At 42.7% G+C, this 27,543-nt stretch overlaps 1 protein-coding gene across 3 annotated transcripts in view; it reads right to left on the reverse strand.

Annotated features, from left to right (window-relative positions):
• MORC2 (MORC family CW-type zinc finger 2) overlaps positions 1-27,543 on the reverse strand; it is a 152,218-nt gene that overhangs the window by 12,323 nt on the left and 112,352 nt on the right. For 2 of the 3 annotated variants that reach the window (XM_077461181.1, XM_077461180.1), the window contains exons 17-25: positions 26,372-26,477; positions 23,446-23,578; positions 20,716-20,787; positions 20,257-20,634; positions 19,553-19,717; positions 17,721-17,823; positions 12,156-12,297; positions 5,306-5,479; positions 525-618 (exon numbers count right to left, since the gene is read on the reverse strand). In XM_077461181.1, the coding sequence (XP_077317307.1) occupies positions 525-618; positions 5,306-5,479; positions 12,156-12,297; positions 17,721-17,823; positions 19,553-19,717; positions 20,257-20,634; positions 20,716-20,787; positions 23,446-23,578; positions 26,372-26,477 (1,367 nt within the window). The remainder of the gene's footprint in view (positions 1-524; positions 619-5,305; positions 5,480-12,155; positions 12,298-17,720; positions 17,824-19,552; positions 19,718-20,256; positions 20,635-20,715; positions 20,788-23,445; positions 23,579-26,371; positions 26,478-27,543) is intronic. The other variant, XM_077461182.1, reaches the window with a different exon arrangement.

Raw genomic sequence — 27,543 nt, forward strand, 5'->3', positions numbered from 1 at the left:
AGATTCAACTACGAGACATTGGCTACTGAACTTCCTTTTTCTAGTCACGTCATAAGTGTTGTACGTTACCACGTTATAAATGATCGGAATTTGATGTAACCGTGTGTAGGTAAGACAGCTTGAGCTGAATTCCGTCGGAATTACCATCAGAGCTTTTTCCGACAAGAATTCAGTTTGTGTGTACGTGGCATTAGTTATACTTTATTATGAAGCTGTGTCCCTCAATGAGAAATAAAGAAAAAATTGTGCAAACTCAATTCAGACAGCTTTTGTTTAAAATGTACAAAGCTAACAGCATATTAAATTAAAATTTGCCAAAAACAGAATCAACCACACATACTTTTTCAGACTAGTTACTACAGATTAGCTGGTTGAGGCAAATGAAAGAAAAGTGGAATGAACGGCTGATGTTCTCTTTTGCAATAAAAAGCAAAATTATATGAAAGTGTCACTTGAATGAGTAAAGGTATTTGAAACCTTTGCAGTCACTGTAGAATTTGCTTGAGCAAATATTTCTCACTCACCAAAGGAAAGGCTATAAGATCTTCAGCACTCATTGTGCTCAGTTCATTCTTGGTTATATGAAAATTGGGTGGCAAGAAATATCTTAAGCAGTTCCTGAATAAGAGAAGAACATGTCAACCAAAATGTAACATATTTCAGTTGTATCAATTATATCATAAATTACATTCCATTTTATGACTCTTATAATGCAAACATTTGCCAATAACCCAGACACACTGAACCTTAATAAACTTACAAAACAGTGGAACTTTGCTTTAAGTCAGCAGCTACAAAAGCTGCTGACTTTTAATAAAACAGACACCCACCTGCCCACGGTCCAGCGATGCGGCTGCCCGAAGCCTCACTCCTCCCCCTCCTCTCCATGGCACTGCTACTGTGGGTACCTAGCTGTGATAGCTTGCAGCTTCACAGCCGGGCACGCACTGTGAATGCACGATTCACAATGCTCTCTCCAAGTGGACAGGCACTCCTAGGCGGCCAAGCAACAGAAGGAGGAAGTGGGACAGTAATTGCCTGTCAAAACCCAGGTACCCACTTCCCCCTCCACAAAAAAATCCATGACATATGTGGCATGTAAGGGGGGCAAGGAGTGCTTAAACCGGAAGTTCCACTTTTGGGAATTTCCCAAAGCCAGCAGTTGCGTTTAAAAAAAAAAAAAAAAGAAAAAAAAAGAAAGCTAAATTAAAATACTGTTACATTTGCATTTTTTCTTTGCCAACAATTGATTGTCTTTTATTGGAAAACTTCCCTTCACTCTACTTTGAAGGCGGCCAATGAATTATAGACTTAAGCTGGCCACAGATGCAGCAGCAACCGGCCGAGATTCAAACCATGTATGGGCAGGCTGATTGTACCCAAGTTGATTGATCAATTAACTTGGGTACAACCAGCCTGTTGGACTTTACATTAAATAATTGCCAGTAGTTGGCTAATCACTCCAGTCGGGGACAACACCCCCTCACTGGGAGAACAGCTCAACGGAAGGGATTCCCCCCCATTAACACTGACTGCGTTGATGGGGGAAAAACTAGTGATTTATGGCCGGCCTTAAAAGGCAATAGCTTATCACATCTATTTGAGAGAGAAAAAAAAAATGGTCATGCTGGAATGATACACCAACCAATTAAAAAAAAATAAAAAAATAAAAAAAAAGGACCCAAACGTTACAGTCATATACCTCTACAATGAGTCAGCTACTGTACTTCTAAAACTCAGGATTTTTTATCTATTAAACGGTTTCATTTTCTGCTTTCTTAAAGCTGATTGCAGTATCAAGTGTCATAAAATTGTAAGGTCTCTTGAATCCACAAACTATACAGTGCCTTAAAGCATTCATACCCCTTGAAATTTTCCACACCTTAGGTCACAACCAAAAACATAAATGTATTTTATTGGGATTTTATCTGAAAGACCATCACAAAGTGGCGCAGAATTGTGAAGTGGAAGGAAAATGATAAATGGCCTTCAACATTTTTTTACAAATAAAATATCTGAAAAGTGTGGCTTGCATTTGTATTCAGCCCCCTTTACTCCGATACCCCTAACTAAAAATCTAGTGCAGGGATATACAATTAGCGGATCTCCAGCTGTTGCAAAACTACAAGTCCCATCATGCCTCTGCCTCTGGGTGTCATGCTTGTGGCTGTCAGTCTTGCTATGCCTCATGGGAATTGTAGTTCTGCAACAGCTGGAGGTCCGCTAATTGCATACCCCTGATCTAGTGGAACCAATTGCCTTCAGAAGTCACCCAATTAGTAAATAGAGTCCACCTGTGTGTAATTTAATCTCAGTATAAATACAGCTGTTCTGCGAAGCCCTGAAAGGTTTGTTAGAAAACCTTAGTGAACAAACAGCATCATGAAGGCCAAGGAACACACCAGACAGGTCACGGATAAAGTTGTGGAGGAGTTTAACCACTTCCATACCAGGCACTTTCCCCCCTTCCTGCCCAGGACAATTTTCAGCTTTCAACTTTGAATGACAATGGGGTGGTCATGCAACACTGTACCCAAACAAAATTATAATTTTCTTCCCACAAATAGAGCTTTCATTTGGTGGTATTTAATCACCTCTGCGGTTTTAAATTTTAACGTTATAAAACAAAAAGACAGAATTAAAAAGAAAACGATTGGCCACTGATAGGCGGCACTGGATAGACAGCACTGATGAGGAGCTACTGACAGGCATTTATTATGGGGACAGGCTGGCAGGTGGGCCACCTTTTGATGGGGCTGTACTGATAATCAATGTGCTGATTATCAGCACAGACCCCCCGACAGGGAGAGCCACCGATCGGCTCTCCCTGTCAGTGTGAACCGAGGAAAGCCATTTACCAACTCTTCCTGGTTCACGCGATAATCAGCAGTGAACCACAGGCTTCATACCACAATCGGATATGTGGTGTGGCCCTAATATATGAATGTGAGTTTGGGACCTTGGATTGTGGGCTCCTTGAGGGTAAGAACCGATGTAAATGTGTGATGTATGTGTGGAGCACTGTGTAAATTGACGTCGCTATATGGGTACCTTAAATAAATAATATATAATAGAGGAGCATCTTAATGAGACACAAGGGATAGGAACAATTGTAGACACTCACTCAGGTTGAGCTGGATAGACCCCAAAGCACCTTGTCCCCATGTTGACGAGGACAAGGGCCTCTTCCCGACACCCCTGGTCGTTGGTTGTCGGGGTCTGTGAGCGGGGGGCTTATCGGAATGCGGGAGCCCCCTTTAATAAGGGGGCCCCAGATCCCTGCCCCCCCACCCTATGTGAATGAGTTTGGGGTACATCGTACCCCTACCCATTCACCTGAGGGAAAAAGTGTCAATAAAAAAAAAAAAAAAAAAAAACACAACACAGGTTTTTAAAGTAGTTTATTAGACAGCTCCGGGGGTCTTCTCGCTGGGCTCCTCCGCTATATTCTGCTCTTTTACTAGCGTGGAGAAGCTTTCTCCTTCATCGCCGCCATCCGGGGGTCTTCTTCCGACTTCTGCCTCTCTTCGGTTCTTCTACCGGGCTCCTCCGCTATCTTCTTCCTGCTCTTTTACTAGCTTTGGCCCGGTCTTCTCGTTCGTCGATGTCGCCCCCTTCTTCTCTTCTTCCAATGTTGACTCGAAGCTTTCTCGCTGTAATGCCAGGGAAGCTTTGCGCGGCAACTTATATTAGGCATAAGGGGCGGGGTCACGGGTGATGTCATATGGTGACCCCCCTCCCACTGTAACATAAGGGGAGGGGTCACCATGTGACATCACCCATGACCCCACCCCTTATGCCTATATAAGTCACCGTGCAACGCGTCCCTGGCATTACAGCGGGACAGAGTGTTGTGTCAGAAGAAGAAGAAGACGACGACGACGACGACGAAGAAGGTGGTGTCAATAATCGGAAGAAGGGGGCGACATCAACGAACGAGAAGACTGGGCCAAAGCCAGTAAAAGAGCTGGAAGAAGATGGCGGAGGAGCCCGGCAGAAAAACCGAAGAGCAGGAGAAGTCGGAAGAAGACCCACGGAAAGGCGGCGACGAAGGAGAAAGCCGGGCCTTTTTTTGGCGTAGGGGTTCCCCTTAAAATCCATACCAGGCGACGGGGCTAGCAAGGTGTCAATCTTGCCAATGGAGGCGGTGACATAGACTTCCTTCGCTAGTCCCATCTACCTGGAGTCACGTTCAAAATGAACGGATTTTACTCCGTGTGTGCGCACAAGTCCGTTCATTTGAAAAGTCAAGACTTCTTTCAAAGTCCGCCGGACTTTTGGGAAGAAAAAGTCGGCAGGAGCCCACACACGGTTGATTTGTCCGGTGGACTCTGGCCTACTGGATAGTCCGATCATGTGTACGTGGCATTAGAGTCTGCAAAAGACTTGAGACTGGGGCGGGGGTTCACCCTCCAGCAGAACAACACATAACATACAGCCAGAGCTACAATGGAATGGTTTAGATCAAAGCATATTCTTGTGTTAGACTGGCCCAGTCAAAGTCAAGACCTAAATCTAATTGAGATTCTGTGGAAATACTTGCAGATGCTCTCCATCCAATCTGACATTGAGCTATTTTGCTAGGAAGAATGGGCAAAAATGTCACTCTAGATGTGCAAAGCTGGTAGAGACATACCCAAAAAGACTTGTAGCTGTAACAGTGGTTCTACAAAGTATTGACTAAGGGGGGCTGAATACAAATGCACACCACACTTTTCACATCTTTATTTGTAAAAAACAAAAATTGAAAACCAGTCAATTTTCCTTCCACTTCACAATTATGTGCCACTTTGTGTTGGTCTATCACAAAATACATTTAGGTTTTTGGTTGTAGCATGACAAAATGTGGAAAATTTCAAGGGGTATGAATACTTTTCAAGGCACTAACTATGGAAAATGAACCACATAGAAGTAACACACAAATTCAATGCGGCAGAGGCAGCCAGGACTATCCAATTTTTTTGTCAATATAGCCGTAGCCCTACATAAAACAATTCTCCGTAAGACAAGAAAGAAATGTAAAAAAATTAAACCATTATAAAGCTGAGAAATAGAAGAACAGAGAATAATGTCTTTGAAATTTATTTCCACCCTGTCTACTAGTAATGGAGTATATATTTAAGTATCTTTTGTGTTATGTTTTTAGAATTGATAGCATAATAAAAGCATATAGTGTCTACCTCCTATACAAGACAATTCAACGTTTTTGGTGTAGCAACACAAACAGGTTCTTGAGAAATGCTATCAAAAGATGTATTTCTCCATACGAGGATCAAAATCATTCAGATGGTGTCATTAAACTTACCTTACAACTTGTGCAAGTTGTTCCACTGGTGCAAGGCTAGCACTAGGTTCTGTTGTGTCCGGTTCTATCCTGCTGTTGTCAGAGGTAGAGGGTTCAGCTTGCTGTGTACCAAGCATCTCATGTTCTGGCGATGCTGGCCTCATGAGTCTTACATCGTCACTACCTTTCTCCACCCTACAAAAAATGACAAATCAAAGTCCACTTTACTGTAAACATATTTGTATGAGGACCTTAAAGCTGTAGTAAAGTCCACTTGTTCAGGTAAGCTTAAAAGGTACAGTTAACTGTGCACAGTTTAGGAGATTTTCACATTTGTAGGGGCCACTGACATTAGCAGCACATGTGCAATGCACTTTGAATGGATAGCGCACTCAAGTGCTCTGCCATGGTCGTGACTCCAATGCGTGGGAGTGACTTCATCGCAGCCAGCCAAGCAAACGGCCAGAGCATGCGAACGGAAGGGAGACCGAGTGTAGACGTAAACCCCGTCAGCGGTGACATTGTGTCGCTCGTGGATAGATACACTTTACAGGAAAGTCTGTCATAATGTGCTAGTATGGGGAAGCATTTTTTTTGTTAAACAGACTTTACTACTGCTTGAACCCCTCAATAACAAAGGTTTTTCAAATTTGGCATGTGTTAGGGCTCTTTCACAAGGGCAGACTCAGCCAGCGGATCCACCTGCTCAGCAGGGGATATGTCCGCTGATCCCCACTGAGCAAGGCGGGTGACAGGTCAAAGTTCACTCTGCTCATACAGAGCGGCCACAGACACAGCCTGCATTCCTTTATGAGCAGCCGGATGTAAACGGACCACCTGTCTGTTTACATCCAAGTGTCATCTGACTCGATCCACCAGACGGATGGGGAACGTATCTCCCTCCACCAGTTTTTAGCATCCAGAACGGTTGTCGGCGGATGTAAACAGACACATGTCCGTTTAAATCCGCTGCTTCATAGAGGGCAATGGATGGTTCGATCGGGTCCACCTTAAAAAAAAATAAAAAAATAAAAAACACACGTTGGTCCGCCTGTGTGAAAGAGCCCTTAGTAGAACTATACTGAACATATCTTTAAAAATAGCATGTGTATGCAGGATATTTTTTTTTTTTCCAGGACAAACTGGGCCTTTTGGTGGTGACTGTTAATCGATATCTCTTCTTTTTAATGGTTCAAAGCAGTAAATAAGGGGGGGGGGGTGCCTGTAACCCTTAAAAGCGGAACTTTGCTGCAGTTCAGAGCCCCTGAACAGCAGTAAATCATGAAAGCGGAACTAAACCCGTCGATTTAAAAAAACAGTTACATTCCTGGAATGCAAACTGTCACATTTGCTTGTGTCCTGAACCAAAATGTCAAACCATCAAATGACTGGTGTTATAACCGATGACATGGCAGCAGCATGGCAGTTGCAGATCAAACAGAAGCAGCTTCCTTAGCTGTAAGGAATAGGAGGGTTTAATTTTGCTTTATAGCTGTCTGCAGATCGACCTCTACAAATTTGCTCAGTGGCTCTCTGTTTTTTAGGCACTTCCATGTGCAGAGCAGGGCGAGACAGTGTATTACTGGATTTTAAACAGTATAGGCACTTATTTTTAATCTTTTTACATAGCTATTAGGGGTCGACTGATTTCTTGTAATAATTGATGCGGCTAAGTAGCCGCTCGGCCGTTATCACAACTAGTGGGAGATGACGCCCTGTCCCCCCGCCGATCAGCCGGGTCTCCCATCCCAACAGGAGGCCTGAGCGACCAGCCAGCAGACCAGAGACCCAAACAAAGCCGATTGCTTTGTGCGGGTCTTCGATCTAGTAACTCGGAAGTGATGTCATTACTCTCATCATAAAAGGTATCAGTTTTAAAAAATAGAAAGCATTCAAAAATGCTGATCTTGACATTTTGAATACTTTTAGGATCCCTCCATAAAGAGTACCCGTCACTGCCTATTACTGTCACAAAGGATGTTTACATTCCTTGTGACAGCAATAAAAGTGCTACAAAAAAAAAATCTAAAAGGACAGTGTAAAAATAAAAGCTTCAAATCTACAGAAAATCGGCACCAGATATCGGCCTTAAAGGCAGCTGAAAAATCTGTATCAGCCCTAAAAAAATATATATGGGTCGACCCCTAATAGCAACTATACCCGTTAAAGGGGCCAGCCTGACATGATCTAGCAGGACTTTAATTTAGACTTTAGTCAGAAAATTATGTACTCAAAAAAAAAAAAAAAAAAAGAGTCAGCCGCCGAGGGACCTCAGAAGAGCAGGTTTGGGGCCACTCTGTGCAAAACGAGCTGCACAGTGGAAGTATAACATGTTTGTTATTTTAAAAAAATAAAAAATTTTACTTTACAATCCCTTTAAGCATGGCTCCCAACGGTCCCTCATTTGAGACCAAATCGCTGTACTTCATGTAGCCTCAATTGTCCCTCTATTTGGTCTGATGTGTACATCTCTGTACAAAATGTACCATTTTACTACCAAAAGGGTTATATTGCACAAAAAAACTTTTAATCCAACCTACATTAGTCAATTTGTTAGATTGAAAGGCCAATATAAAGGAAAAATAGAGGTCAAATCAGCACTTGTGTGGTTTTGTCAATCATTTTCTGTCTATTCATTTCAGAAAGTTGAGGTATACACTGAGGAACACAGGATGGTAATTAAGGTGCACAGAAGCAGTCCAACTGATGGGTAGGCAACACAGTAAAGACCTTAATTGGTCCACAAGTAACAGCAGGGTACAAAAAGGAGGCTCTACAGGGCTTACAGAACCACCTGGTGAACCTTACAACCAAAGCTGGCATCAGCTAAAGCATGAACAATCACCTGGTAAAATCTGACAAAAATGTGAACAGAAGACCAGTTGTCTCCCTTGAAGTTCTTACAAATAGTAGCTTGATGCTGAAAAGTCCATGAAGCACCGACCGACCTAACAGAGCGCTTTGGCAATAGTAAAGGGGAAACCTTATCCTTAAAAATGAATACTCAACTTTCATTAACTACTAAAGGACCGCCCGCAGCATATATAATGCGGCAGGGCAGCCCTATTGCGCGAAACAAAGTACCCGTAAGTTGCTTAATACACGAGACACTGCGGGCAGCTTGCGCACTCTCTGCACAGAAGCAGAGCCAATGCGCAGGTCCGTTGGCCACGATGTCAGCCGGCCCCCCAGCAATCGCTCCTCATATACATTGATCAGTGCATATTTTTAGCTCTGATCACTGTAATAATGTCACTGGTCCCAAAAGTGTCAAAAAATTGTCCAATCTGTGCGCCGCAATGTCGCAGTCCTGCAAAAAAAAAAAAAAAAAAAAAAAAAAAAATAGCTTATCACTGCCATTACTAGTTAAAAAAAAAAAAAAAATGCCATAAATCTATTCCCTATTTTGTAGGCGCTATAACTTTTGCGTAACCCAAATCAATATATGTTTATTGCGCTTTTTTTACCAAAAATATGTAGAATACAATTGGCCTAAATTAATTAAAAAATATATATATATACATTTTTAATTGGATATGTATTTTAGCAAAATGTTAAAAATATATATATATATATATATATATATATATATATATATATATATATATATATATATATATTTTGCAAAATTGATGGTCTTTTTTGTTTATAGTGCAAAAAAATAAAAAACGGTGGACGTGGCCGGATGTGAGCAGGGCAAGATGTGATTCTTCTAAGCTCAGTCTATCCTCCTGAAAAATACCCTGTTTGGAGCCCTTGGAACAGACTCTTCCTCGGTAATCTTTGTGGAACCTGGTAGGGGAGACTCTAGGGCACAAAAAGATGCCATCCTCATCCACAAAAAAATCCCAAGGAGAGCCGACCGTTGCCATCAAAAGATCCGAGGCAGCTCCGGTCTCAGCGTGGAGGAGACGCTGGCCCTGCCCCTGCCATCTTGGCTCCTGTGTCGTCCACACAGCGCACCAAACAGCAGAGAGCGGGGATTGAGCAGGAGTCGGGCTCGGAACGGGCTTAGCAGTGTACTGGAGCTTTATTGTTCACTTCACGTGATTTTTTTGTTATTTTTTTTTTTTTTCAAGCAATTTCTTGATATAGATTTCACATATTTGCATATAGGTTTAGCGCAACATCTTTTATATCTATTTACTTACCGTTTGTCTTTAGGCATTGTTTGCAGCTTTATTTATAGGATTTTATTCACAGCACAGTATATACCCACTTTTCCATTTTTTTTATTTAGCAAAAAAAAAAAAAAAAAAAACTCAGTGGCGATTAAATACCACCAAAACAAAGCTCTAGTTGTGTGAAAATAAATGATGATTTTATATGGTTACAGAGTTGCATGACCACACATTTGCCATTCAAAGTGCGACAGCGCTAAAAGCTGAAAATTGGCCTGGGCAGGAAGGAGGTGAAAGTGCTCGGTATTGAAGTGGTTTAGATACCTTTTAACCACTTTCAGACCGGACTATTTTGCTGGCTTAAGACCAGACCACTTTTTGCGATTCGGCACTGCGTCGCTTTAACTGACAATTGTGCAGTGGTGCGAAGTAGCTCCCAAACAAAATTGAAGTCTTATTTTTCCCCACAAATAGAGCTTTCTTTTGGTGGTATTTGATCACCCCTGCGGTATTTTTTGAGATATAGATATACAAAAAAGAGCGACAATTTCGAAAAACATTTTTTTTACTTTTTGCTATAATAAATATCCCCCAAAAATATGTAAAAAAAAAACAAAAAAAAAAAAACAAAACAAAAAACTTTTTTTCCCCTCAGCTTAGGCCAATACGTATTCTTCTACATATTTTTGGTAAAAAAATAAAATAAAAATTACAATAAGCGATTATTGATTGGTTTGCGCACAATTTATAGCGTTTACAAAATAGGGGATAGTTTTATGGGATTTTTTTTTTTACTAGTAATGGCAGCGATCAGGGATTTTTATTGTGACTGCGACATTATGGTGGACACATCAGACATTTTTGGGACCATTGTCATTTATACAGCAATCGGTGCTATACAAATGCACCGATTCCTGTGTAAATGACACTGGCAGTGAAGGGGTTAACCAGGGGGTGGCAGTGTAGGGGTTAAGTGTGTCCTAGAGGCGTGATTCTAACTGTGGGGGGGCGTGGCTGTGTGTTAGTGAACACTGATCTCTGCTCCAATCACAGATAGCAGAGATCAGTGTCACTTGTTGCTAGGGTAGATGCTGTTTACATCGACATCTCCCCGTTCAGCCTCCCCGTGAGACGATCATGGGTATCCCTGCGGCGATCGAGTCCGTGGGACCCGCGACAGGACTCACGGGGGTGCCGACCGGCGCACGAGATGGCACGGCGGCATTCTTAAAGGGACGTACCTGTACGCCCATATGCCTGTCCATGCCATTCTGCCGACGTACATAGTCATGCGCTGGTCAGGAAGTGGTTAATTTAATTCTGCAACTGCTGTCATTTTCTAAAATGGTCAAATAATTGAATGCAATATGGCAACCTGGTGGTGTTCTGTACAACATTGGTGTAAGGAATGCCCCCAGAAATGTAACATCTTAATTTGACTGTACAGGCTGGATATTCACAGATCCAGCAGAGTCTGGTTGTACTACCACCAACTACAACCCATTCATAAAATGCACAGGATCATGCTGCAAACTGCTATGCAATCATGTATAATGTAGGATGTTGTGGAATGGTGCTCTGGGCCCTTTCAAGGTTAACACAAGCACTGAGGAGGCAACACATCACCTCTAAGCCACTTGTCAAATGCTTCTAAAAGGCAATCCACTGCAGATCACCTTTCAGAGGACAGATGCGCGTGTAAACATGTTCCAAGACTGACAATACACTAACCTATTTGTTATTTGTTAATTTTTTAACAAGTTTCTTTAGAAAGACGAAAACAAAAATTACAGTGTAGCTTTTTCTCCTCAAAAAAAGGAAACACAGGGGAGGCATCTTAGTAGTGGTCACTGCAATTGGCTCTAACAGGGATCATTAAAAAAAAAAAAAAAAAAAAAAAAAAAAAAAGAATAGTACTAAAAAAACATGCGAGTTGCTACATCTACAATTCCTAGCTTGCAGATGCCAACACTTTTCACACCCTCATAGAACGAGTGTTTAACAGAAGGAGAAAAAAAATGGTGCAGCGCTTATCAAACTAAATACTCAAAAAACGCATGTGTACACATGCGTTTACATCAGGTTTTAATTTGACAAGCGCTACACCATTTTTTTTTAAACAGCGATCACCAGATTGGGCTGATGGTTACTCTCCACGCTGGGAGTGTGTGCTTGCACGCGCTTTCAGTACAAAGAATGTTACCAACCTCATCACTAAATTAATCTCTTGCATACTCCATGTACAGACCCTATGACTACTGCACCAATGTTTATACACTCTGCTGTGCATTTCTGCCTGCATGTGTGCCAGGTCTGCCAAAGAAAAAAAAATAGGCTGTGTCTGCAGGCAGCCGTAGGTCTGCAACAGTGCTTGCATTGGATAGTTAAAACATTGCCAAATAGGTGACAGTTTTGGTTAGAATATATTTTCTAACCAATGTTCTATACTACGTTGTACAACCCAGGGTATAAATTAATAAAAAAAATAAAAACACATACACAAATGTATCATAAGAAAGCAGGCTAGTGCAGTAGACACTTTGACATTAGAATTTTTTCAAATCTCATTATTAAAAGCATCAAAAAAATCATGTTTTTCTTTGCTTTCAAATTTCAGTACTTAGCTGTAGTATCCACAACAATGTAATTACGCTTTTGTGTTTTTTATTTATTCAGCCGTTTTTCTAACACACTAGAAGCTCGCCATCCACACACATTAAAAAATTTAAATGCTAAGCAGGAAACATTACCATCGATCACGCGGAGTTGTGTCTGTGGGTACATAGTCAAACTTCACCTTCCAGCGAACACCCTGTTTTCCAGATTCTACAGTAGTCACGCGGCCTGTGAACCACTCTTTGTTTACACGCACTTCCACATGCAAGCCTTTATCTGTGGACAAGTAAGAGTGTTATTGCTACTGCAAGATAAAGAAAATCTTATAATTATTCTACAGACTTAACCTCAGATATATATATATTTTTATGTTTTGTTTTTATGTTTTTACACATAACCTGATAAAAACTAATGTTCTTTACAGAAGGAGCGTGCATTCCACATTAATAATATCGCCACTAAAATGAGTGTGTGCTGTAAATTGCCTCCAGCATTGCTTCTATTTATTCTTGCCTGGAGGATCCTATTTAATGGTTTAACGGTTTCAAAAAACAGTTAGGCCGCGTACACACGCGGGGACTGTCTGCCGAAACTAAGTTCGTCAAACAGTCCGCTCAAACTTTTGAATGAACGAACACGCCCACACACGGCACTTTTTGAGCGGACAAATACGGCAAACTTTGTTCGTCGTACTAAGTCCGCGCAACTTTTGAAATGAACGGACTCGCCCACACACGAGGCAACAGTCCGCTCATTTCAAGCGCGTGTGCAGGTAGGCGGGGCCCGCGACGGAGACGTCGCGGGCTCCGCCGCCTGGAATGAACTTAAAGGGGAACCCCAACGCCGAAAAAAAAAATCGGCGTGGGGGTCCCCCCAAAGACCACAACAGACCCTTGTCCGAGCACGCTACCCGGCCGGCCAGGAAAGGGGGGCGAGCGAGCGCGCCCCCCCTCCCGAGCCATACCAGGCCGCGTCCCCTGAACATGGGGGGTGCCTTGGGGAAGGGGGGGCCGCGCGGCCCCCCCACCCCAAAGCACCTTGTCCCCATGTTGATGAGTACAAGGGCCTCTTCCCGACAACCCTGGCCGTTGGTTGTCGGGGTCTGCGGGCGGGGGGCTTATCGGAATCCGGGAGCCCCCTTTAATAAGGGGGCCCCCGGATACCGGCCCCCCCACCCTATGTGAATGAGTATGGGGTACAATGTACCCCTACCCATTCACCTGTAAAATAAAAGTACCCAAAAAAAAAAAAAACACAACACACGAGATAAAATATTTTATTGCACAACTCCGGGGGTCTTCCGTCTTCGGGGGTCTTCTCGCCGGACTCCTCCGCTATCTTCGTGTAGCTCTTTTGCTAGCGGAGGAGTCCGGCTTTCTTCCTCCCCGCCGCCGGCCTCTTCTTCCGACTTCGGGGGTCTTGTCCCCCTCTTCGGTTCTTCTGCCGGGCCACCGCGCCTTCTTATAGCTCTCTTGCAGGCGGTGGCCCGGTCTTCTGTCGCCTTCCGGTCGCCTTCCGTTCTTCTTCTTGTTCTTCTTCTTCTCCAGGAGATGTTGACACGTCGCTCTCTCCGGCCGGAATGCCAGAGCCGCGCTGTGCGGCCACTTATATAGTGACAATGGGGCGGTGTCACATGGTATATGTCACATGGGTTGGTCACATGGGTTGATGTCACATGGGGACTATGACATCGTAAGGGGGCGGGGTCACCATGTGACCAACCCATGTGACATATACCATGTGACACCGCCCCATTGTCACTATATAAGTGGCCGCACAGCGCGGCTCTGGCATAACGGCCGGAGAGAGCGACGTGTCAACATCTCCTGGAGAAGAAGAAGAAGAACAAGAAGAAGAACGGAAGGCGACCGGAAGGCGACAGCGGCGACAGAAGACCGGGCCACCGCCTGCAAAAGAGCTATAAGAAGGCGCGGTGGCCCGGCAGAAGAACGGAAGGCGGCGGCGACAGAAGACCGGGCCACCGCCTGCAAGAGAGCTATAAGAAGGCGCGGTGGCCCGGCAGAAGAACCGAAGAGGGGCACAAGACCCCCTTAGTCGGGAGAAGAGGAATTTCCGAAAAACTTTGTTCGTCAAACTGAAACTGTCCGCTGAAGCCCCACACACGAGCGGACTGTCCGCTGAAACACTGTTCAGCGGACAAAGTTGAGCGAACAGTCCGCCCGTGTGTACGCAGCCTTAGGGCTAGTTTACACTTGCTTCAAAACAAGGCTTCGGACATGCTTTGTTAAAGCTCTCTGAACGCTAGTGAAAGCCCCTGTCACTAAATAAAATGGTCAGCTTACAGTCCTGTTTACACCTGCTTTTGCTTGGTGCTTAGATGAAGCTTCGGTGGGGCTTTGATGAGACTTCGAGCACTTTCACACCACATCGCCCATAGCGTCAGCGGTAAAACGCCGCTATTTTTAGTGGTGTTTTAGTGCCGGATTTGCGGCGCATTTCGGCCGCTAGCGGGGCGATTTTACCCCCGCTAGCAGCCAAGAAAGGGTTAAAACCGCCGGCAATACGCCACAATAGCGGCATTTTGCTGGCGGTATTACAGCTCTGCCCCATTGATTTCAATGGGGAGCAGCGGTGGAGGGGCGGTAAACATACCACTCCTTCATCGCTCCAAAGAAGCTGCTGGCGGGACTTTACCCTGACGTCCTGCCAGCGCACCACTGTAGTGTGAAAGCCCTCGGGCTTTCACATTACAAACAATGGTGCAGCTTCTTTAGGGCGGATTGCAGGCGCCATTTCGAACGCTATAGCGCCTGCAAAACGCCCTGGTGTGAAAGGGGTCTTCAAGCAAGCTTTGCCTTAGACTTCTATGGAGGATTTAAAGACGTTTTAAAGCACTACTAAGACTCCAAAGGGTATAATTTTTGAAGCAAAGCAAAAGCAGGTTGAAACAGGACTGTAAGCTAACCAATTTTATTTAGTGACAGCGTTCAGAGAGCTTTAACAAAGCCTGTTCCGAAGCCTTGTTTTGAAGCAAGTGTAAACTAGCCGTTAATGTGTGTTGAAGCCGAAGCAAGTGTAAATGAGCCCTTACAGTCCTGTTTACACCTTGCTTTTGCTTGGTGCTTCGATTGGGCTTTGGTGGGGCTTCAAGCGAGTTTTGCCATAGGCTTCTATGGAGGCTTTGAAGACCCTTGAAGCACCACTAAAGCTACATGGGGTATCATTATTGAAGCGAAGCCAAATCAAAGAAAATGCAAGGTGTAAACAGGACTGTAAGCTAACCATTTTATTTAGTGATTTTATTTAGTGACAGGAGCTTTAACTGGCGTTCAGAGAGCTTTAACAAATCGTGTCCGAAGCCTTGTTTTGAAGCAAGTGTGAACTAGCCGTCAATGTGGGTTGAAGCCGAAGCAAGTGTAAATGAGCCCTTACATTCCTGCAATGCTGGGATTGCTGTCACATTTGCTTGTGTCCTCAACCAAACTCTCAAATGGCTGGTGTCATAACTGATCGCATGTGCACCACCATGGCAGTTGCAGATTAAATAGAAGCAACTTCCTTGACTGTAAAAGGATAGGAGAGTTTAATTCTGCTTTAAGACTGTCTGCAGATTGGCATTTACAAACTCGGCTGTGCCTGAAAATGGAGAGCAACTGAGCATGTGCAGAACAGGGCAAGAAACTATTGGATTTTATACAGTATAGACACTTCTTTTTAATGTTTTTTACATAGCTATACCCGCTAAAGGTGCCAGCTTGAAATGATCTAGCAGAATTAATTTTCTGACTAAAGTTTCAGTTTAAGTAAATGCATATATTCTTAACCCCCTCAAGGAGATCACTGTATTAGCTTTTGACAGTGCATTCACATTTATTCCTTCCCAAAAGTATTGTAACACTATCGCGCAGCTCACTGTATTCTGTGAAGACTGGGAACAAGCAGGTATATATCAACATTAGCATTCTCTTCTGTGATAACTAGCCTGCCTGCTTACAGTTTGTTTACACACTTTAGTTCTGCTTTAAATGGACCTGTACTTTAAATCTAAATCTGATATGTCTTATAGGGAATTATTAAAGTAATGTGAACAGCATTCAGGGGAAAAAGGGATTTTACGGTTAACTTGTAATGACAGGCATTTTCATATCCATTACAATAGGATTATGCTGCCACCTACAGGAGACTGGACACTGACAAACAAAAAGACAGCAATCCCCTCTCGGGCATTACCCCTCCCAGTAAGGCACAGCCTGTTTTGTATTCCTCGGTATAGGAAGTGGGTAGGGGAATCCCGAACGGCTGAGGCTACCAAGATCACAGCGCCACATCCCCCCCACCGCATTCTGCGCAACAGTCAGAGAAGAAGTTGTAGTAAAGGGAAGGCATTAATTAGGTAGAACTTGTCCCACAAAGACACCAGGGCATTCGTAGAGAAGGTTTGAAGGTCACTGATTCTGCAAACCTTTCTTCTGGACATCCCCCATTGCTAGCAGAGTGCCTCAAAAACCACTAGGTAAAAGGCCCACTAACCCAGGCTTCATACATTGTCTGCTGAGAAAATCCAAATTTCCACAATTTCCCAGCTGGGGATCACTGCTCTGGACCTCTATCGCACTCTGCTAGGTCGACAGGCAAAGAGGATTGCACAGACTTCTGCTATGCCGGTGTACAGTGTTAAAGGCAACATTACACGACGTCTCCGCAAGTTCATTGCCTGTTCTGTGTACCATTTCTCTTGGCCCGAGGCCGTAGGCAACAGATGCAGACATAGTTCATCTCTGGTCCCTACTGGCAATCTTGAGAAAAACTAGTTGAAACCTAAAGCATGCAGACATTACACAGAGATGACCATCACCTAACACTAGCAAAGAAAAACTGAAGCTGTGCCTCACTGGGAAGTGTTATGTCTGGGAAAGGGAACACTTTTTTCTGTTTGCCACTGTCCAGTCACCTGAAGGTGGCAGCATTACCCTGTCTTAATGTCCTGTGAGGTACATAGAAAAACTTAAAAATTATAAGCAGATGAGCACTTCTACACATGTGACTTGATCATAATTAGAGGTTATTCTGCACACTTAGGATTCCGATTGCTGGATAATTTTGATGGTGTAACAAGAGTGGGTCTAGGAACAGAAATAACTGCCTGGCAAGCGCTTGCACCTCCAGACATGCTACACAGGTCTGTGGAATAGATAAAAAGTGGGCCTAGGCAAAAGTGCAGCCGCAACGTTAGCATGTAAGAATTCAATATTACATCCTTGTCCAACTACAAAAATGGAAAATAAATACTTTTGGTCCAGAGCATAATAAAGAAGATTAGGGCCTCATGCACACTGGACTTTTTTACAGCTGCTGTTTTTGGCTTCAGGCAATTTTTTTCTGCAGCCAGTAAACTCCCCAGCATGTTATCCTGTGTGTCCATGCATGCATAGGCTGTTATTAGCGTTTTCTGGCTGGAAAACCCCCCAGAACTAGTGGGTTTTAAAGAGCAGCTTTAAAAACTATGAAAAACACAGCTAACCTGCGTTTTTGAGCCATAAGCTTTTGTGGGAGTATAGTTTTGCTAAAAAAAAAATGCTACTGGCATTTTTATAATGTCCAGTGTGCATGAGGTCTAAATACAAACACGGTATATTCACTTTAAATAGGTTAAAACAAGCATGTTTGTCGTGTGTAGTTACTGTAAAGGAATATTGGCAACAAAGTCTGTGTACATTACTCGCTTCACACTTATTTACCTTTCTGTGCAGCTTTAGTTGACACGAGGACATCTGCATCTGGACTGTCTGTCCGCTGCAAAGGTTGCAATGTCACACGAGAATCAGACATCGAGGCTTTGGCCTGCTCAGAAAAGTCACACAAGTTCAAATGCACAGAAATTTTTGTCCTCACTGTAAAATAATTTTTATCAAGTTCACTAGAGGAAGGGACAGAACATTTAGTAGTCTAAACGGCATCTATACTGTTAAGGAATGTAATGTAGATAATAATCAGAAAATGCCTATTTGCTTATGTGTATACATGGTCTCCTTACTCATTATATAGTATACAGATTAGTTACTAAAATGGCGGCTACCCCCTGCTTCCCACACATTAGAAGAATGCAGAAGTGAAGACAGAGCCAACTTCAACCAAGTTTCAAGCATCAAGTTTTTTTATCTTGTCTTGTATTTCAACCAATTAGGTGTACCTATTAGACTAAACATAGCAATGACGTTTCTTTGTGTATAACACAGTAACACCGCCCTGGAATAAAGCAGAAGTGTAGAAGTAACCGGGCTGAACACGTGTTAGTGTTTACTTCTAGAGCGCATGCACATCCACACTTTTTAATTGGAAACAACAGCAGATAACCTTATCAATACGAGTCAGGATCTTTTTGCACATTCTACTGCTATTGTTTTTTTGACGCACTTCCGGCCTCTTTTAGGCTTGGATCTAAGAACACAAGCTTGCCATTTCCTCAGCTGAAAAGTTTCACAAGAAGCCAGGTTTGGCATATGCTTTGCCTGTATTCTGCAGAGTTACCAACTCTTATACTCCAACTTTTATATTTACTTAATCCCTAATGAAAAAAAAGATTTTTGTACATATTGGAAAATCTATTGATTTGATGGCATTTGTATTTTGAATATCTTTTTTTTATTTCTTATTCCTCTTAGGCATCCTAACTGCCTTGCTAGGAAAAAGCTGTATCCCACTTTTCTGGAAACAGACAACCACCATCGGTTAAAAAACGTTACTGAACTTAACGAAATGGAAGATCTGGTGGCCACAGAGAGGGGCCTTCGAGGAAAAATTTCTCAAAAAGTGGTTCTACTGGCGCGCCTTTACTTTCTTTGGCGAGTATTTATCCCTGTTGGGTCAAATTGACACCCTGTGGCAATTGGAGGTTGCCCTACTGGTTTGCTGTACAGAGGTAGATGGAGGGATAGACGTTGATTCTTTCCTCTAAAGGCCTCAAATAGGGTAGACAACCTTTCCATAAAATCAAAAATAGCGGCTCAGAATTCCTTTCTGGAAATACAGAAGGTACTACAGGCCACCACCCCAAACCCCAGAACAAGATAAAAAAAAAGAGAAGGTGGTTTGCTTCCATCAGGGAGAGAAGTTGTCCGTACACAAACAAAACACAGAGGCTTTCTGGGAGTAGGAGGGGTAATGCCAGTGAAGTTGCAGCTCAGTGAATGTGGTAAAGCTCTGTGGATTTCTATAATTCAATCATGTGCAAGCAAAAATGCATTCCCCCCCGATTGGGTATTCTTTACAAAGTGAAGCTTCACCACATTCACTAAGCTCTGAGGAAAATGAGCGCAACTGCACAAGCATGGTGCAGTTACAAAAAAAGTCTATTTGCCTTTAGATCAACCCCTAAATCTTACATTACATAGCTGAATTGAAGCAGTTCCAGCAACATCACTGAGTAAGGAAAAGAAACATTTTCTACTGTGGCACAAGAATATTTTATAAAATAATTTGTACTGTATTGTGCATTAGATGTTTCAGTATGTAAGCCTACATGGATTAGTGCGAACAGACATGCAGGCAAATATATTAAGCCTTTACTTACCTTCACCTCTACTTCATTCAGCTCTTTAATTTCCACTACCTTTGATCGTTTTGCTTTCTCAGGTTTAGGTGCTGAGACAATTTCTTCTTCTTCTTCTTCATCCTCATCATCATCGTCTTCTTCAACTACTATCTGTTGAGAAGTTCTCTTTCTCACACTGGTAATCTACATTCAGAGAAATGGCATATTTTGTGATCAGGCTCAGGAGAGGGATTTTGTTTATCAACAAGAGTAACAGATTTCCCAAAAATCAAATATAATATATATTTTTTCATATATAATAAATGCTGAGAAACACTTGTATTTACCCTTACCAAGATGTATGACTAATTTAGACAGGCAGGCTTTGGTTTGTATGCTAAATGGCATAACATTTTTCTTAGGGGCACAACTTTAAACCCACATTCTATTGCACGGATTATATTTTTAAAACGTTTGCGAAAAAAAACTTGCCTTTTAAAAATGTCAGCAGCTATGCTGCTACAGAAGGGCTTTCTAAAAGACTGTCTTGGCATCATGATATACTCTCCTGGGCCCTTTAACAGGAACATTTGTAGGAGGGAACCTTTTCTGAATGGAGTGCTCAAGAGGTACACGAAGACAGCATTTTGAGCTCATCCGAAACCCAAAAAGACTGAAATATGTGAGAACGGAAAAAAAAAAAAAAAGTTGTGTTTAAAACAGAACAGTAGCTGCTGCCTTACCACAGGGCTTTTACTTCTAACAGGTTTCTTTGCTGGAAGGGTCTTAGAAGACTTCAAGTTTGGCGAGGACAATACTGTGGATTTTAAAGAGCGAGCAGTTTGAAGAAAACTAGCTTTTGATATGGATGGTGAGGCTTTCACAATTGGTAGTATTTTGCTGATGTTCTTAGTAGTGTTGTTAGTTTTAACGGCAGTAATTGGTGGGGGTTGAGCCCTCGACGTGCTGGCTCTTTCACTGTTTAGCACTCGTGATGATTCCATTTTCTTTACTGCATTGCTGCTTCGTGGTGATGGAGTTGGAGGTGGTTTAATTTCCTTCAATACTGCTGGCAGGGGTGGCGATTTTGGTCGCAGTGAACGAGTTGATGGCACAGGCGGCTGCACAAGAATACGAAACCTGGTTAGTGAAGTTAATAGAGTAGAGTAGACTTCAAAAGACAACTACTCAAATTTACTAACCTCTGATGGACGTGTGCTAACCTCCAAAGGGAGCTTCTTTAGGTCTGCACTTGAACGCACAGTTGACAATTTCTGTGGTTAAAATTCAAATGTAACACACATTAGTAATATAAGCTATGTGAATTTTTTCAGTTAAAACCAATCACATACCTGAAAAACAATGATTATGACTAGGGGAATTTTGACATGCCTCTAAATTCCATATCCTGGGAATACAGTACAGAACACAGGCTGGAAATTCATAGGCCATGGTTTATAAGATGGTATAGATGATTGGCTACTGGCAAAGCTCTGCCTGACATGCCCCCTTGGGTGTACCTCTATAAACCTTCCCCACTGCATGAAAGCTCAGTTTATCTTGCAATGCAGAAAAAAAAAGGGAGGGGGGAAGTCAAAATTTCTTAGTCATACAGTACAAGGCACAGGATGAATATTCATAGACCCTGGAATGTCCCAAAACAATGAATAAGAAGGGTGGCCAACAAGCCAGACAAAACTGTTCCATGAGGCCCAAAAACAACAAGGGTCAACAGACCCAGGGTGCTGCTGCAATAACCTGCATCCACAGAAGCTCAGACTAACATGGTAAAACTTGGAGAAGGTATAAACTTGAAGAGCAACTCCACTTTTGTGTGGGGGGGATGGCAAAAAAAATACATAAATAGCGTATACAATTATGACTCGAGTTATATTGTTATTGAATATTATTAACCACTTCCCTCGGGTAGACATAATGAACTTTGAGAGGACATATCTGAATGATGCCTGCAGCCACAGGCATCATTCAGATATCTTTATTTCAGCCAGCGATTCCTTACAGTGTAAAAGCCAACCTGCCAAACTAGCAGCCGTTTAGCTCCTTGACTGCTTTTACAGGCAGCGAGGGGACATACTCTCTGCCGCCCCCAGAGCTTTTCCACTCTTTGGTGCGATCCCTGGTGGCGGCTGTTTACCATAGAACTGGTCTTGGACCAGATGCTCCCCGGCCATCTCTAGGACCTTTGGAGGCCGCTCACTTCCGGCTCTGGCAGATGTAAAAACTGTAATTTTTTTGCTGGAAAGCCCGAGATTGATTTTTCTCTCTCATCTCGGGCTTTCCAGCATAGGAGGAGAGATGTGGGGACTTCTAGACCCAAGATCTCTCCATAAAGAGGACCTGTCATGTCCTATTCCTATTACAAGGGATGTTTACATTGAGTCATCAAAAAAAATAAATTAAAGGGGAAGTGTTAAAAAACAAACAAAAAAAACACCATTTTAAAAGCACCCACATCTCCTCGTGTTTAAGTGAATTGAAGAATGTAAAAGTAAAATAATAAACTAGAAAAGGAAATGATTTCTCTGCAAGACAGAAAAGGTCCATCACCTTAGGGTTATTGTGGTACACTTGGGGGGGAGGGGGGGGAAGAGATATCCAGCAAAGTTTTGCCAGTGTCCAGTAACCTGAACGTACCAACCTGTGTCCTGTACAATTTAGAGAACAGGTTATTGTCTACAGAGCTAACATTTCTTTATGGGTAGTTTGTTGATAGCAATAATATGGAAAACCTCTAAATGCTGGATGTTTTTGACTATAAGGGATTGCACCAACTGTAATCCCACTTACCAACATGTTTTGCATTCTTACCACAAAAAGCATCTGTCTTGGAATTCTACTTCTTTGGAACAGTTTCCAAGACACTTAGATTTAACCCGCATCTAAGATTCTACTTGGCATTTGTTTGCAGGATGACTGAAAACAGCTAATCAGTGAGAGTAGAATTGCAAATAAAATAGCCTTGATGTGGAAAATCCCTAAAAGCTTCACTCTGGACCACTTTAAAATGTACTCATATAGCGGGGTTAAAGAGTTTATTTTTTTCTTTTAAACTGTTATACTTACCTGTTCTGTGCAATGGTATTACACAGAAAGGCCCAAATTCTCCTCTTCTCGGGTCCCCCGCTGACACTCCTCTTCTTGGTGTGCCACCATAGGAAGCCACTTCCTATGGTGGCACACCTGCAGGCTTGATCCCCAGTTGATCTGCCTGCATCCATTGACACAGTGAGGCTCGGCCCCACCCGCGTTACAGGATTTGACCAACAGCCGCAGGTGCCAATTGCTCCTGCTGCTCTCAGCAAAGCCTGTGAGAGCAGGGAGAAGAGGAGAGCTCCACTACACACGCGTACATTGCTGGATAAAGATTGAGCTCTGGTAAGGTGATGCACATACTGAAACACTTTACCTTAATGCAGGGAATGCATGAGGGTAAAAAATCTTTAGGCTTTACAAACACTTTAATAATTAATTTGGCTATGAGGAATAGAAATAAGATGCTATCCTTACTTTATTCCTCATTCCCACAGGCTTCCTCCTCTCTGTGCAACAGTTTCCCTGAAGCCCCTTTACACTGCTGCCTGACCGGTTGTAGCTCTTGGATATCATCACACATTGCAACTGTATTTTTTGTTATCCCTTTTCCCCCTAGCCAAACAAGCATTTATCCCATACAATGCTGGGGGGGGAGTGGACCCCCACTGTATGGGCAAATTAATGTTAGCCTGGAGTGGGGGTTTATGCTTTTTACTTCTATATAGAAACATTTTATAAAATGCCTTGGACACATACCTTTTACAGCAACAATTGATACGGTAAAAAAATAATGCAGACTAATAAGCCCAATGTATTGTATTGCAAAGCTTATTTCATAGTATGAACACTGCTTATTACTATGCTGCTATAGTCATCACCTGTAGTGCTTCCAGCTTCTCTTGCTGATGCTTGATCTTCTCACTGAGATGTTTTTTCTTGTCGTCTTGTGTGATAAATTCTTTCTTAAGGACTCCGACAGGAAGTTTTTGTTTCAACTCTGGAGCTTCACATCTGCAACAGGACATTTTTTTTTTTTTTTTTTTTTTACCAACTAGCTCACTGTGCCTTCAAGGCTAAAATTACCAAAACAATTATGCACAAATAAAAGCCTACATGCTCCCTGTGTTTGTAGGGGTTTCCACCTACAACAGCAAAACACAACCTATCATCTGACAAAACAGCTATATTGGTACAGTAACGATTTCAGAGCTGGTTGCTGGGTTTAGCAGAGAGTAGAAGTACTTGGTAAAGTAGTATATATTAGTGTACAATACTGCCTCCATCACCTAGGATTCCTCTAGCAGTAACAGTGGTGAACAGATATCCTGCCTATACCACAAATAAAATGGAGCACTGCATTGATTCGTTTTCAAGGATACTACCAATTGTCTATCTATTTTGGTCAAAAATATTTCATTTTATAATTATTAGCAAAAATCATTTGAACTAAAGAAGGGAGGTATTAAGAAAGTAATAAAAAGGGCTTCAAATACTCTGGGTATGCCACATTCTAATGCACCACAAATTTTACAGAGGTTTCCTGAGACTAAAAAAAAATAATTTTTACTTATATGTAAATTCCATATCTAGGAGTACAGTACAGGACACAGGCTGAGCATTGATCCTGGGTAGTCCCCAACCAATGAATGAGTGAAAAAATTAGAAATGTGTGCAACAATTAGATAAACAAAATTGTGCCAATGGGCCAAACAACAAAGGTCAACCAACCCAAAGAGCTGCACACAAGTTTTTTATACCTTAAAGTGGATATAAACCCCCAAAATTTTTTTTAAGGCTTGTATCTTGTACAGTATAGGATTTCATGTCACCTGTGCCCAGTCTTGCCACAAAGAGTTAATCCGGCACTGAGCAATCCTTTTCTCTTTTTCGGTAAGATAAAAAACGGACAGACCTAGAAATAGGGGACAGTTCTTCCCAGTGCTATGAGTGACAGTTGATTTACATATCTCATGCACAAGTGTGAGATATACATTCTGTGTATTTCCTATCCCTCCTCCTTTCTTCTGGATGTTAGTGATCATGGGGCATAATCCACAAGACTAAACAGAAGTTCAGTGTAAGAAATATTGATGCCTGACCGAGGGGAGCGTAGAGGTGGGTGGGGAGTCTACTGACATGACTCCACCCACTGAGCTCCAAACAGACCCGCCCACAGAATCTGCAGTTTTTCAGGTCTCAAAAGAGACAGAGGGGAGACATTTGACAGGTAAGCATACATGCAGGAAGCATGTATATCCTTCTAGATAACCACTATGGCGGTAGTTTAGGAAGGATGAGAGTGGGTTTGCATCCACTTTAATGTATATAGAATGCATATTTTTGGAGCAGGCATGGTAGAATTCGCATCAGAGGAAAGGCATAGATGAGTTTAAGCAAAAGGTCAAAGAATTATTAAAGCATCCAATGTCAGTGCTAGATGATCCTTGGTCCTAGCCACAGAAATAACTGTTAAAAACTCGAGGCCAGGATATCCATGCTCGGGATATCCTGGAGTGACATCCACCACACACACACACTTAGGGGGCCACTACACCTGCCCCCTTCTTTTCTCAGATCAACCAAATTTGCAGAATTCTTTCAACCATCTCTTGTCCCAGGGAGCAGTTGGGCCAGTATCCCTACAGAAAAGGTTCAAAGGATTCTTTTCAAACCTGTTCTTGGTATCACAACACAACTAGGGTAATCATCCTAGCCTATCCTGGACCTAAAATCCCTAAACAAATACCTTCATATTCCAAAATTTTACATGCCACTATGGCTGGGGCTATGGCTGGAACCTACATCAACCACCAAGGGGGCACTGGGAGTCATGTAGCATTAAAGGAAGCATCCCAGATCATATCGGAATCCGCCGGACTTTTGAAATGAACGTACTTGCCCACACACGGAGTAAAGTCTGTTCATTTTGAACGTGACTCCAGGCAGACGGGACTAGCGCAGGAAGTCAATGTCACTGTCTCCACTCCCAAAAAAACTGCGTGGGGGTACCCCCAAAGTCCATAGCAGACCCTTATCCAAGCACGCAGCCCGGCCAGTCGGGAAAGGGGACGAGCTTGCGCCCCATCCCCCCCCCCCGTACCAGGCAGCGTGCCTTCAACATGGGGGAGTGCTTTGGGGAAGCACTCCCCTCGCTCGTCCCCACCCCCTTTCCTGGCCGGGTCTGCTATGGACTTTGGGGGGACTCCCACGCCGTTTTTTTTTTTTCAGCGTAAGGCTTCCCCTTTAAATCCATACCAGGTGACGGGGCTAGCGCTAGTCCCGTCTACTTGGAGTCAATACTCAGCCTGTGTACTGTATATTTAAGATAAGCTAGTGGTAGGAAGTTTTTTTTTTCCCCATTTGCCAGTGTTTGAGTCTCATGTGACCATCACTATCATTTCAAATGAAAGTGATGACTTTCTGTGACCCTCAATAGACAAGAAATAAATATTAAGGCTCAGTTTACCCTAGCATTGGTGTTTTTTTTCTCCTTTAACTGCTAAATGTAGATTTTGCTTGGCGGGAACAGCACAGTTCAATTCCATGGGAGATTTTGACTGGTGGTGCCATCATGTCTCTAAAATTGCCTCACCGCAATTCAGCCATGTGTACTCAATAGATCGGCACCATGTCTGGTTGTAGGTGAGCAAATCACCTGCCAATTTATACTGCTCCCTCAACACCATGTGAAAGCAGTCTTACAGTATCAGAAAAACCTTTCCACTATATTACTGATTTATCATGTAGCCCTTTATTTAGGATTTAAAATGCATATACAAAAGCATGTATTGGGTATGTACATACCTATCCTGTTCTACATCAGGATTCATAGAGCATATCCATGTATTAGGATATTCTTTATTCACAGCACTCAGCTGGAATGGAAGCGTCCGCCACTTTAAACACAGGTCTGCAAAGAGAAAAAAAAAACGAATAAAAAAAAAAAAAAAAAAACAATTTCTAAAAATAAAAGCTAGTGATGAATTGAAAAATGTAACACACCCCTATAATTTTTGTTCAACGCTCAGAGAAACTATCTACAAAAAATATGTATAATAGAAGGGAAAAGCAAGCCTTCCCCTAGGCAGGCAGATTTACATACTCAAATACCTGACTGCTGGCCCAGAAATCTCTTTAAAGCGGAGGTTCACACAAAAATGGAACCTCTGCTTTTCAGACCCCAATCACATTTGGCACCTTTCAGGGGGGAGCAGATACCTGTATAATACAGGTATTTGCACCCACTTCTGGGCATAGACTCCCAACCCCCACCCCGGGAAACACACGGATGCCAGAGACAGCAGGGACCATCTGGATTGCGCAGTCACGCATGCGCAGTAGGGAACCAGGAAATGAGAAGATTGACTTTTATTCATGCCCAAAGAGGAACTAGCCCCATTCAAATTCACAGGGTAGTTGTGGGGGGGGGGGGGGTTGTGAGGGGGGGGGGAGCCCTCCGACGCTTATCCCACTAGCCCGAGGTGGAATCCACCGCTAGCGGAAGTTAGCCATAGAGATTTCCAAGGGACAGATAGTCCCCGGCAGTCTCTATGACTCTCGGAGGCAAAAACAAACAATGCCAGGGACTCGGCTGCAAAGCCTGAGATTGTTATTTTAATTTTTTTTGGTTCTCAGGCTGGAGGAGAGAAGTGGGGTCCCTCTCCATAAAGAGGACCTGTCATGCACTATTCCTATTACAAGGGATGTTTACATTCCTTGTACTAGGAATAAAAAGGGATCAATTTTTTTTTTTTTTTAAAGGGAAAGTATAAGAATAAAAAAAAAAAATTGAAAAAAATAAATTGAAAGCGCCCCCATACCCGCGTGTTGCCTATGGAGATTTTTAAGTACAGAAGTTTTGTGCTAATTTCACGAGTGTGCGCAATTTCAAAACGTGACATGTTAGCGATTTTACTTGCCATAACATCATCTGTCACATTATACAAAAAAAAAAAAAAAAATGGGCTAACTTTTTT

The sequence above is a fragment of the Lithobates pipiens genome, unplaced genomic scaffold, assembly GCF_037356315.1.
Source record: "Lithobates pipiens isolate NorthernLeopardFrog02 unplaced genomic scaffold, aLitPip1_a1.2 Scaffold_3, whole genome shotgun sequence".
NCBI lineage: Eukaryota > Metazoa > Chordata > Amphibia > Anura > Ranidae > Lithobates > Lithobates pipiens.